The 11,505-nt window shown below is 41.5% G+C and overlaps 1 protein-coding gene across 2 annotated transcripts; it reads right to left on the bottom strand.

Annotated features, from left to right (window-relative positions):
• Positions 1–764: 764 nt before the first annotated feature.
• NSMCE1 (NSE1 component of SMC5/6 complex) lies at positions 765–11,493 on the bottom strand. Of its 2 annotated transcripts, XM_086759560.1 has the most exons (8): positions 11,368–11,493; positions 10,514–10,657; positions 5,411–5,532; positions 4,427–4,504; positions 3,558–3,704; positions 2,468–2,584; positions 1,449–1,569; positions 765–974 (listed from the first exon to the last, which is right to left on the bottom strand). In XM_086759560.1, the coding sequence occupies exons 2-8, from the start codon at positions 10,629–10,631 to the stop codon at positions 895–897; spliced, it is 783 nt and encodes a 260-aa protein (XP_086615686.1). In that variant the 5' UTR covers positions 10,632–10,657; positions 11,368–11,493; the 3' UTR covers positions 765–894. The 2 variants fall into 2 exon arrangements, with proteins under 2 accessions (XP_086615686.1, XP_086615687.1); XM_086759561.1 differs by lacking the exon at positions 2,468–2,584.
• Between the last annotated feature and the right edge of the window lie 12 nt (positions 11,494–11,505).

Genomic DNA, 11,505 nt, shown 5'->3' with positions numbered 1-11,505 from the left:
CTTAATCATACTTTGATTAACCATCAGCTGAACTGCTGACACTGTGCCATCTGCAGACTGTCACCCGATTCTACCAAGGAAAAGACAGGCTGCCTCTCCGTTCTGGAGCCAATATCCACTCCTTGGCTTTTTTTTCCAAGTCACTCTTACAGGAAGAAGCATCCTTACATAAAACTGGAGAGTGAAGTGCTAATACTAAAAACTAAAAGAAACTTAAGATGATATTTTTTTTCAGTGCTTTGCAGATACAAGCTGGTATTCCCCCAAAAGTCTTGTCCTACTCCTTCCCAATCATTCTGCCTGGGAATATTCCCTCTCAGTAATTACCGACTACAGCTGCTTGTGACCTGGCCCTATGTCAGATGAACTCTTCCACGTCTAAAGGGACAAAACCCAAGCAACAGTGCCAACTGAGAGTGTTCAAACTCTAGCCCTAGATCAGGTGTGCAGCCAGCCGCCTTAGTGAGGAGACCACAAGTGCTGCATTTATTTTTCACCTACTTGAAGCCCTGTGGTGCTAGTAACAGGTTTAATTTTCAGTCTTGCCACTGAAACTGTACAAATAGGAAACACTGTTGCTGAGAAATGCTTCTTTTCATAGTTCACCTGCAGAGAGCAGCTTGCAGGACTGACTAAAAACATGGGCATCATTCATTCCCAAACATCCACTGAGAGTCCCAACCCAAGAATATGCAGAACTCCATAAAGAAAACAGCCTCCAGGAAAGCTGTGCAGGCATAACTGTGAAGAAGGAGAACAGGAAGGTCGGTGATAGCTTTATTGTAAGATTCTTAAAACTTTGGGGAAAAAACAAGTACACTGAAGAACGCACTGTCAGTAACTAATATAATACATTGGCTATTCTGCAAGAGGCGGGGAAAAAAAAAATTGCTACTATCGTCTAGTGCCGAGATTGAAGCTCTTCTCTGTTCGCCCTGTTTTTGATGGGGACTGGGAGTCTATCCGACTCATACCTGCAAAGAAAATGAAAGGAAAGTTAATGAATGACACAAAAAAGGATGATATTATATAACCTCCAGATTTTAAAAATGCCTTATGTATTCCTGTGTTCCTGTTCCGCATGTCCAATTTCCCAGGCTAAATAGAGGAATTCTGAAGAGACTGTGTGCTTCCTAGAAGCTCAGTATTTCCAGAAGCTTTAGCGTCATGTGTGGTGTCTGTCCCCTGCTCCCCGCCCCCACCACCACACTTCAGTGTTGTTACAAACAATGTGCACAGGATGTGCTAGTGACCGTAAGGCATCATCCTCGCACTTCCAGGGCTCGCTGTTGCCCATGTATGGTGTACGGTCTGAAACATACAACTGAACTCAGAAATAATCGATACTCAGCTACACTTACAAATAATACAGCAGCGCCACTGAATTTCACAGTCCATTCTCTAGTATTATTACACTCTTTTTTTTTTTAAAATAGGTTGCTCGGTACCTGGAATGTCACAAGACCAGAAATCATTACACTGTGGACAGCGTGGTTCAGTCTGAGCTCTAAAGTACTTTCTGACACAAGGTAAATGCATTCCAGTTCCACAGGATTCACATACTTGGCTCTGAAATCGGAAGCATTAAAAAAAAAAAAAAACAACCAAAACTTTCTCACCTGTCCTTGACTTTAACATAAGTTGTTACAAAGGGCAGCAGATATGCAATGCTTTTTTCCAAAGAATGGTTCACACAATACAGTCAGTAGATACTCAAAGCTGGTAAATGATAAAAGGAGGTATTTTTCTGGAAACACTATTTCCCTATATGGCCAAAGTTTAGCTTGAAAGACAAACAACAGTGAGCTATTTGGGTACAATAAAGGAAACCAACTGGATGGAAAAAGTAACCTGGAAGCATGTTAATTGGGAAGATGAGAAAATGCAGAGTGAAGGAGCAAGAAAATGCAGTAGTTTGGAATAGGAGTTCAGATTGTAACCACTTATGCAAGACTAAACTGGTAACTTAACCAGCTATCAAAATACAGTGCTTTAGCATGCTCTATATAAATACACGTGTTCATTCTGAAGTCCAAGACAAGCAGCTTCTGAAGCAAAATCCCAAGACCACAGATGGTGCGTCACATGAAGACTGCTGCTTCTAAGGTCCAAAGATGAACTAACAGTTAACTGTTACGCCTACTTAAGGATACGGGTTCGTCTCTAGCCTGCTGGCTTTGGAAAGCAAGACAGCGCAGTAATGTTCCTCATTGGGCGAGTTCGCTTTCCCCAAGTTTATACTTGGAGATACTGCTCCAAGACAAGTTTTTGTACAAAGACAGAAGATAACATACCTACACTGAAAAAAAAGGAGGATTTTCTTTATATGTATGGGCACCATTACCAGATTACAAGACCAGAATTTTTCAGTGCCTGCAGAGTGCTCAAAGGAAAGTATCACGAACTTCAGCTGTGACCACGTAAGTACATCAGCAGATGCCTACTGAGGTAATAAAGCAAATGTTACCTGGATGGCAAGGCTGTGACAGATGTTACACTTCCTTGCCACATCTTGGTAGTTGCTGAGAATGTATTGTTCCATCTCAATTATGCAGCGCGTGTGCAGAGTATATTCTCCATTTTTCTAAGGAAACAAGTGGCGAGACGAGGACTTTCTTTTAATTCCTTTTACCTTTTTGGACTTTTCTAACCACCTGCTAGGAAGCATTGGACATCCACTTTTTTCTGCCGTCATGAAACAAACATGCTGACACTGATACAATGCAAAGCTAAAATACTTTTAAAGTAGCAGAATTAATTTATTTAGAGGATCGGAATAAAGATCTCACACCTTTAAGAGAGATCTAGTCCTTGGAAGGTAGAGGTAAGCAAGCATGCTCTCCTTAACAAAGACATGCCGTTTTGGGACCCTCCATTTGCACATCAGTGAAAATTCTGGCTTTCAGCAAAATCTAGGCATTTACTGCTTGAGGTATCTTTGAAAATCTCTGCTAAATCACTCTAACATAAGTAAATGTGTGGCAGCAGGTTGGAGATCTACAGTGCAATGAATCCAGGAGAAAAGAGACTGAGGTTTCACTTGTCTTGGCAAGCAGCTGCTGTGTCCACATGGTAAGCTAACCTCAGTTTCTCCCTCATGAAGTAAAGATTTAAAAACGTGCAGAGTGGCCCGTGCATTCCAGGTACAGGAGTTTTGATGTTTGGCCTTGCTGCTTTTCAGGATGTAATCTACATGTAACTAAGCCCTGATCACCCTGAAAAGCTTTCCCCAGCTCCTGCTCCAAGTTCAAGTACGCCGTGCTGTTGTGCACAAAGGCAGTCTCTATGTTGTACAGCAGGGCTCTATATGCATGCCCACCTAGCTCAGATATGAGAAGCTGAAACCCTGTTGTCCTGTATAGACCTACCCAAGGACTTTTTCCTTCTAAGTGAACGACCTTTTCTGCAAAAATCACTGGAGCAGCAGTAAGGACAGGCCCCACAAAACCATTTTTTGCCATCATTCATTAAAGAACAGCTCCAGTTTCAGTCAGCACATCCCTAAGAAACTAATAGCTGGACCTATTGAAACACGAACACTTGATAACAACAGTTACCTCAGACAGCCACTTATCCTCCACAAAAACTTTAAGCACTTGTTCTGCTTCCTTTTTCTTCATTTTTTTTGTCTTAAGTTGGTCAGCCAAGTTTAAAATATCTGTAGAAGAGGCAAAGCCATTTTCTGATAAAATGATTAGGTCCATCTACAGAAAGAAACATTTTCAACTATTAAAAAACCCCATGCAGTTAGGTAGGCACAGCTTACAGTAATGCACAGCTTTTTCAGCATCCATACATATGAAACACACTACAGTAGATGGCTTGAACCAGAACTGTAAAACAAAGGCCAAGAGCTGAAACCGTCACTAGTGGTTGTTGATAAGAAGTTAGACATCAGTTGTCCTGGAATCTCAGCCCAATAGTTCTATTTGGAACTGTAAGAAAATCTCAGGTGCATTCTTGTTTAAAAAGCAGCATTCTGACTAGTTTACTGAACACAGAATTAATTGCTAAGCAGTAGCGACAGACAAATGTTTCCATTCAAATCAGCAAATCCAACTCGTATGTTATTAGCGTTAAAATCTACTGTGCATTATTAGACTACTGAATCCAGTGAAAAATTCAGCAATCACAACTGGAATTCTGAAGAAAGGTGTTTAACTAGAAGCAGATTTGTCAAGTCACTAACTCCAAGGAGCCCTCCCCTATCAAGGATTTCAGTTTACCAACAACTGACTTTCAACAGGGAATCATTACTTGCAGCCACTCCCATGCTTGCCCGCCCCCCCCGCCCCGTTCGATTTGGGATAAACTTGGGTAAGATGGCAACTAGTTTCTGAACCACGTCTCATTTCCAATTCCATCTATTTTAAGATGGTACATTCAGAAATAATGTGATTTAATAACTAATAACTGGCATACTTACTGTTTTTCTGAACAATTCTAATTCATTTTCTGTATAGTCAGATGCCATTTTAGTTATTTCAGTTTCTGCCAAATTCACCTACCAAAAAAAAAAACCACCTTACACTGAAATCAAAATGCCTTTGTATTTCTGCACCATAAATTATAAAAGATCCTCTAGGGTAAAGAATACATCTTCTTACAATTACAGAAATGGAATTTCTTTAAGAGGCATGAAAGAGTCTCCTCCTTAAACATGGCACTCAACAGTAGGCAAGTCCTTCCTTTTCAACCCCTGATCTTTCAGCCACATTCTCCACAGCTGCCTTTGCCCAGTCCGAGTTCTTAAACAATCCCAACTCCCCCCATAGAACTTACATATATATTTATTATATATATAGCAGAACTAATATATTACACCAGGACACAGCGCTGGACAGTAGCAGTAACTATGTTATATATATGTTTTTGTTTCATTCAGAAAAAGTTTCATATTCTTATTGCACACGCTACAGCTATTTATTATTAGCTCAACTTAATAGGCAAAATGATTCGGAAAGGTTAAAAGCTGCAGCTAATGTTAGAATACCTCCTGTATGATCTTTTGAAATTGGTATATAACCTTCCCTCTCTGCCACATGCATTTCAGAGCATCTAGGGAAACTTTTATGGGCCATGCTGTAGCAACACTTTTAAGCTAGGCTGATCTTTGAGTCAAGGAAAAAGCAAACTAGTGTTGGAGGGCTCTCCATGTTCTCTAGCTTAAAAATTCCTCTCGAGAAAGAAAGTCTCCTGTGAAAAAGAAATCTCACTTCAGCACTTAAGCAATCTTTATGCTAAATAAACCAGATGCTGCTGTAGTCCTTGCTGCCACATTTCACTTCTACGCACCCAGGCTGCTGGCAGTTTATCCACCCGCCGCCCTGTTCTACAAGGAGCTTCTAAGGCAGCTGCCAGCACAACAGCCCAGCGCAAATCGTGCAATGGCAGCACAGCGCATACTTACCAGAGCATAATGCGCTCTCCCATCACCTTCCGACATTCCTTTCCGGATCTGCATAAACAAAGGCTGCAGATGGCTGTTAATCGTACTGATGAAATCATCCAGTTTATCATGTGCGTAGTAGACTGAAAAAAATAACAAAAAGTACATACACAAAAAAAACCAAACTACACATCAAGCAGATCTTCTTGTTTTATCTGTTGAAACATCTTTTTCCTAGGTAAAAGAGCTAAAAGTTAGTAAGGCAGAATTCAAACAGGTCTGTTATATTCAGCAGACATACAATTTTCTTGAGCTTCTGACTACTAGCCTTCAGAGAAGCTCAGCTCCTTGAAAGTCAGTTTAGAGAGAGAGTCCAGACATTCTGCCTTGCTGTATGGAACACCACATTAATTTGTTAATTACAGTGACCTGAACTCAGCTGAATGGAAAATAAAACATGACCAGCAAAAATTATTGTGCACAATACAAAAATACACTTGCTTTATTTCATTTACACACAAGGGACTCCTTGTTTCTTTGTGTCCCTTAACGGCATGTAAACAACCAAGTTACATACCAGCAAACTTAAATATCCTGTGTCACATTCTACAAACAAAGTAAATAGCAGCAGAAGTTCTATCACAGACATAATTAAGGTGGATTTTGGAATCATTCCGTAAAAGCATGTGCTCTGGCTTTTGCTTGCACAACAAGAGCGCATGCCCTCAAGAGTTTTCATCCAAAATAAAATTATGTCAGTGGCAAAACTGTTGACTTCAGCAGGCTGGGGTTTAAAAAACAGAGTTAAGTAACAGCTCATAACTTTAGCAAAATGACTGATGTCTCAACAATACTGCCAGTTATCGATACTGCTCTCACGGATGAGTGCCAGTCAGTTGTGTAACAGCATCAGACGGAGATCCTACTCTCAAAACCACACTACCCTTTACAGCGTAGTACAGTGCAAAAACATCAGTGCAAAAACATACCCCTGCCCTGAAAGCTCATTGTTCTGATATATAAGACTCCTTAAGTGAACAAAACCAACAAATAGCAATAATAATAATAATAATAATAATAATAATAATAATAATAATAATAATAATAAAGTATACTATTAAAGTAAGTAGAATTTTGTCAAATTGTCGTGCCACTTGCCTGGCACCTGTCAGCAGGAAACACTCTGCATTCAAAGCCAGGGAGCATTAACGACAGATCTAGAAGAGGGTAAGATGAAAGAAAAAAGAAGAATGTTATTTTGTACCACGGCTGTAACATTTTAATGTGAGATGCTGCAGTAGATCTGTCAAAGAAAGGGGTACAAACTCTCCATCAAAAATGAACGGGGGGCAGACCACATCAAAAGCTGCACGTAACAATTTTAACATCTAAAAAGTTGGTTGATGTACAATTTCAGATGCAGGAGGAGAAATTATAAATGCCCTTTACTATTTGCAAAAACTTCTAACTTAGCTCTATGAAACAGTTCTTGTACAGGCAGACATAGCAACTGACTGGATACAAACTGTTCATTCAAATCCATTACTACTGAAAACAAGTTATTTACTGTCAACAAATTTGATGAGAAATTAGACAAAGCAATGTGATCTTCCTTCAGCAAGCATGCACAATTTTTCTATTGGCCCTGCTTTCGGCTAGGATGGAGTTAATTCTCCTCTCCATAGCTGGTGTGTTTTGGATTTCCCATGTGAAGAATGTTGATAAACACACTGAGGATGAGAGTTGTTGCTAAAGAGACCAAGGTCACCCTCTGTCCTTCCAGGTCTGGCTGATGTGCAGGTGCGGGAAGCTGGGAGGGGTACAGCCAGAACAGCTGACCCAAAGTGGCCAAAGAGTATTCCATGCCATAAACTCACACTCAGTACTTAGGTGGGGGGCTGAGCCAGTGAGCTCTCTCCTTTTTTCTGTCTCGCTCTTTGGAATCTTTCCAGGATCGTTACAGAGTTTTTTCGTTCCGTGATTGCTGCTTGGGACAGGTTGTCGGGTGGTGAGAAATTGTGCATCGTTTGTTGGTTTTGGTTGGTTGGTTGGTTTGGTTTTTTAAGTTATTGTTCTTATTTTTTTCCTATTAGTATTATTATCATTACTGTATATATATATTATTATCACATCTATGTACTTCAGCTTCCGTGTTCTCCGTAACCAGAAGATTACGCAGAAGATCAAGTACAATTCTAGTTTGCGAAGTTGCATTATGAAAATGTCATGTTTTTCATCTACTCTGATAACACTGAACAGATACAATATAAACCGCTGATGACTGGTTTTAATATTTACAGTTGATTTTCAAGATAAACTGTATTTTAACACTGTCTGTACTCCCACTGATCTTCCCCGGACCCTATTCTGTTGGTGCTTTGTGATATTCTTCATTGTCTGCACAAAAATGCCTAGTTTGAGGAGCCAAGAGCCATGTTTTCTTTTTCTAGTTTTGACATATTTGATGCACTATAAAGCAAAATATCAAAACAACAGTACAGTGGATTTTTCTGTTGTTTTGCAATGCAAACACTTCAAACAGATGGTTATCGGCAAATTCCACCACAGATCAGAAAAATTCCCCTAAGCTCTTGCTGAACTTTGCAGACAAGATACAAGCATAATCAGCACACTGGGTCACACATGGGAGCAGCTGCTGGGCTTTTCCTAGAATACTAAACGCCACACGAAACATGTCAAGTAAAAATGCTTGTCTACTCTATGAATCCCTGTTTCTCGCATATAATTTATTTAGTGGCTCTTTCAATGGCCAAGCACAAAATGCATTCTGCGTAAGAAACTGCTGTGACTGTAGATTAAACTTGACACTAACAGTTATTTTCTTCTGAGTTCAGCTACCAAGCCAGTTAAATGAAATACAAAACATAGTTGGAGAAAAGCCAGTCTGATACAATCCACGTTAATGAATGGTTAATCAGTACACTCCTTCTGTACGTCTAAATAGGCAGGAAAAAAAGCAGTTTTCTCCCATTCTTCCATTTTTCTAAACATCCTTTCATATATAGACTGCATTTGCCATTCTTCTAGTGAACTTCACTGTAACTTAATAGACAGTTACATTTTATAATTAATTTTATTATTATTACCTAATATTGTCCTTCAGTAAACACAGCCATTGGTTTGAAAGGCAACCTGATTTTGTCCCTTAGCTTCATAAAAAATAAATGATCTCATAACCTGTGATAGTGTTAGTTTGCCGCTAATAAGGATGGGTTCGTCAAATCACTCGTTCTTTTGTTCATAAAACAAATGGGGAGAGAGGGGAAAGTCTTCCACTCGATGAGTCAGGTTCAACATCCTGTTGCCTCCCAACGTCACAAAAAGCTTTCCTAGGTAGAGCATTTAATAAAACTGTGATAGTTAAAACTCCCACACTGTATCTGTGTAATTTCACAAACTTTTCCATTGCACATCAACTGTCACTATGCAGAAAAAATATCAAGTACTTGGTAGGCAGCAGTTGCAATGGAGCCATTTTTTTTCCAAATCCTTCTACTAAATAAACCCTCCTCATGAAGAATAACTCTGTCAGCCCTTACTGCAGTACAGCTCACCAATACTGCATACTGAAAGCACACTCTATCCACAAAGATGTTTTTCTTAAGGTTTTTTGTTCTTGACACACAATAAACTCATTATTGCCATGCTATTGGCTTAGGCCATCTCTAGCATTTATGATAAATTCTTTCTCAAATCACACTGGCTTGGTTCTCACCAATACGGGAGTAAACCTGTAAAAAGCAGTGTTACTTTTCCACACTTCCATTTTTTCAGTCAGAAATCTGAGCGGGTGCCAAAATAAGCTCTTGGCTCAGGGGAGTCTGAAAACCTACGGAGTCTGTTCGGCTCCTGTTAACTGAGGAAAATATGTAAGTAGTGCCATCGCCCAGAAAGGACTCCGCTTGTGGCAGCAAAGCGAGACAGAGCTCACAGCAGGCTGGGCGCATCAGTGACTACAGTCTCCTCTCTTACAGAGAGAAAGAACAGTTAGCAATGGAGATGCTGAAGTGATCACCCTGCTTAGCCACCGGCAACCAAACGGTTCGGTTCCCCTGCCGTTATTGGTTTAGCGCTCAACAGGCTCACACAGATATCCTGAACTGAGTAACCCCTGCAATAAGTGTTAACAAGGCTTTTATTTTTAAAGCTGTAAATACCAGAGAACTAGAAAATAACTTGAGACATATATTCAGTGCATATTAGATCTCCAGATGCGTAATTTAAACAACATTCGCTGGAGTTATCTGCCTTTCTATAGCAATCGTTTAAAATCACTAATCTGAGTGGCATTTGAGTGTTTCCTTTTAAATGGCACTTTTTGTTTGTACACATTCCTTGTCCTGTTCAATTTTCTTCATAAATAAGGAAAAGACATAAAAAGAGGAATTTTATTCTTTCACTATTTTCTGGAAACCAACAACTGACACATGTAATACCTACTGATTAATTAGCACTAAACACATTACTCATTAGAGCTTTATTTCGGTTTGTGCCCACCACATTTTCAAAATTGGTGATGATGAAATACAGATCTGATCTGTAAGATGATCTCTGAAAAAAATCCTTATCGAGCTTATCACACATTTCTGTACTATTTAAGTTTGAACACGAACTTCAAATAGATTTGATAGTATAGAACCAGATTTTTCTTACATGTGCCACAAAATTCAGCTTGGTACAGCATACATCACAACTAACCAGCCGTGAAGCGGTCAGGTGTGACAGATTTACTGAAGATGGGTAACAGCAGACATACACTTTGTATTATACTCCAGAGGAAATCTTTCCAAATAATGATGAAGGAAAACATTCTGGAAACTTCAGCACTATCAGTGTCAAAAATTATTTTTTTTTAAAAACGTATAACTCATAGAAAAAAATCTTTGCTAAACTAAGAAGTGCTCTGTACGAATCTGACCTGGTCAAAACTGAGTTTCCTCGTTGCTGTGTTAGTTTATATTTTAGGAGAGACAACCCTCACATCATTAAAATCATTAAAATTTTTAAACTTTTTTTTTAGATGGTGTCTGCTAATTTTTTGTAAGCTGCACCAGGAAAAAAAATAGTTCTTCCACGTCCCTACTTTTTTTCCAAGAGACATACCTTTATGGATTTCACAGCAGCGCCTGTGTAGTTTCCTAGCCTCTGATCCCTCCATTATCCCATGAGACATCAGGACCTGCAGGAACCGTCGATGAGCATCCGTCATCGGAGCTGCCATGGTGGTGCTCCACCGGGCTTCAGGTGCTGCAAGAGGTGTAAGCCGGAATTAACGCCCATGTTCACGAACATTAAAAATACACAGACCAAGCACAGTTACGATTTCAATTAAACTCTCTAACACTGAATCATGGCAAAAAAAAAAGCACATCCCTCGGGTTGTTCTCAGAATACGGATGGTGACCAATTCCAGGTTCTACAACGATGCAAAAGATAAAGCCCAACTAATTTTAGCTACAGAATAAAACAAAGTAGGCACTGTGCTATCACACCCCAGACCGAAAACAGCAGTTGCATGTGTCACAGGCAGCGGACCGCCTTGCCCACTTTTGTGTTAGATGCTTCTGCTTGCTGCCCTCACGATTTGTCTACTTCGTGGAAGGTGTTCCGGGCGGAAAACCCCGCGCTAAACGTGCTGAAGAGCACCCGAACCAAACGAAAGCCTCTCGAGAACCTCCCCAGCCGCCGCAGCCCGAACACCGCTGGAGCCCACAAGGAAGCCCCCCCACCCCGCCCCAGCCGCGCGGAGAAGGGCGCCGCCGTCCCGCGGGCCCTGCCGGTCCTGCCGCCCGCGCCCCCCGGGCTGCCGCCGCTGCTCCGGCCTGCCCCTGCCGCCGCCGCTTCACGGCCCGCTCGGCGTCGGGGCTGCCGCCAGCCGAGGGAGCCACGGGCAACCGCCCGCGAAACCGCCCCGCCGCCCCCCGCCTGCGCCCCCCCGGGCCCCCGCCGAGGCCTACCTCCCGCGGGGCCTCTGCCCGCTCAGGCTCCCCGCGCTCGACAGCTCGGCGGTCGCCGTGACCGCCTGCCATCGATCGGCTCGGCCGCAGGCGGGGCCGGGCCCGGCAGTGCCCGCCCCTCGGGAGCGCGGCGGCCCC

Source organism: Chlamydotis macqueenii, chromosome 15 (genome assembly GCF_036417535.1).
Source record: "Chlamydotis macqueenii isolate bChlMac1 chromosome 15, bChlMac1.mat, whole genome shotgun sequence".
Classification (NCBI taxonomy): domain Eukaryota; kingdom Metazoa; phylum Chordata; class Aves; order Otidiformes; family Otididae; genus Chlamydotis; species Chlamydotis macqueenii.
Note: the sequence above shows the minus strand (reverse complement) of the source record. Positions and strands in the feature narration are given on the sequence as shown.

What these genes read in the sequence shown, in the direction of transcription:
- NSMCE1 (XM_086759560.1), bottom strand. Translation starts at nt 10,631, where the DNA reads ATGGCAGCTCCGATGACGGATGCTCATCGACGGTTCCTGCAGGTCCTG. An exon ending in CTGCTGTGAAATCCATAAAG is followed by an intron (nt 5,533 to 10,513) that starts GTATGTCTCTTG and finishes TATTTTTTTCAG; the next exon opens with TCTACTACGCACATGATAAA. An exon ending in GGAGAGCGCATTATGCTCTG is followed by an intron (nt 4,505 to 5,410) that starts GTAAGTATGCGC and finishes TTTTTTTGGTAG; the next exon opens with GTGAATTTGGCAGAAACTGA.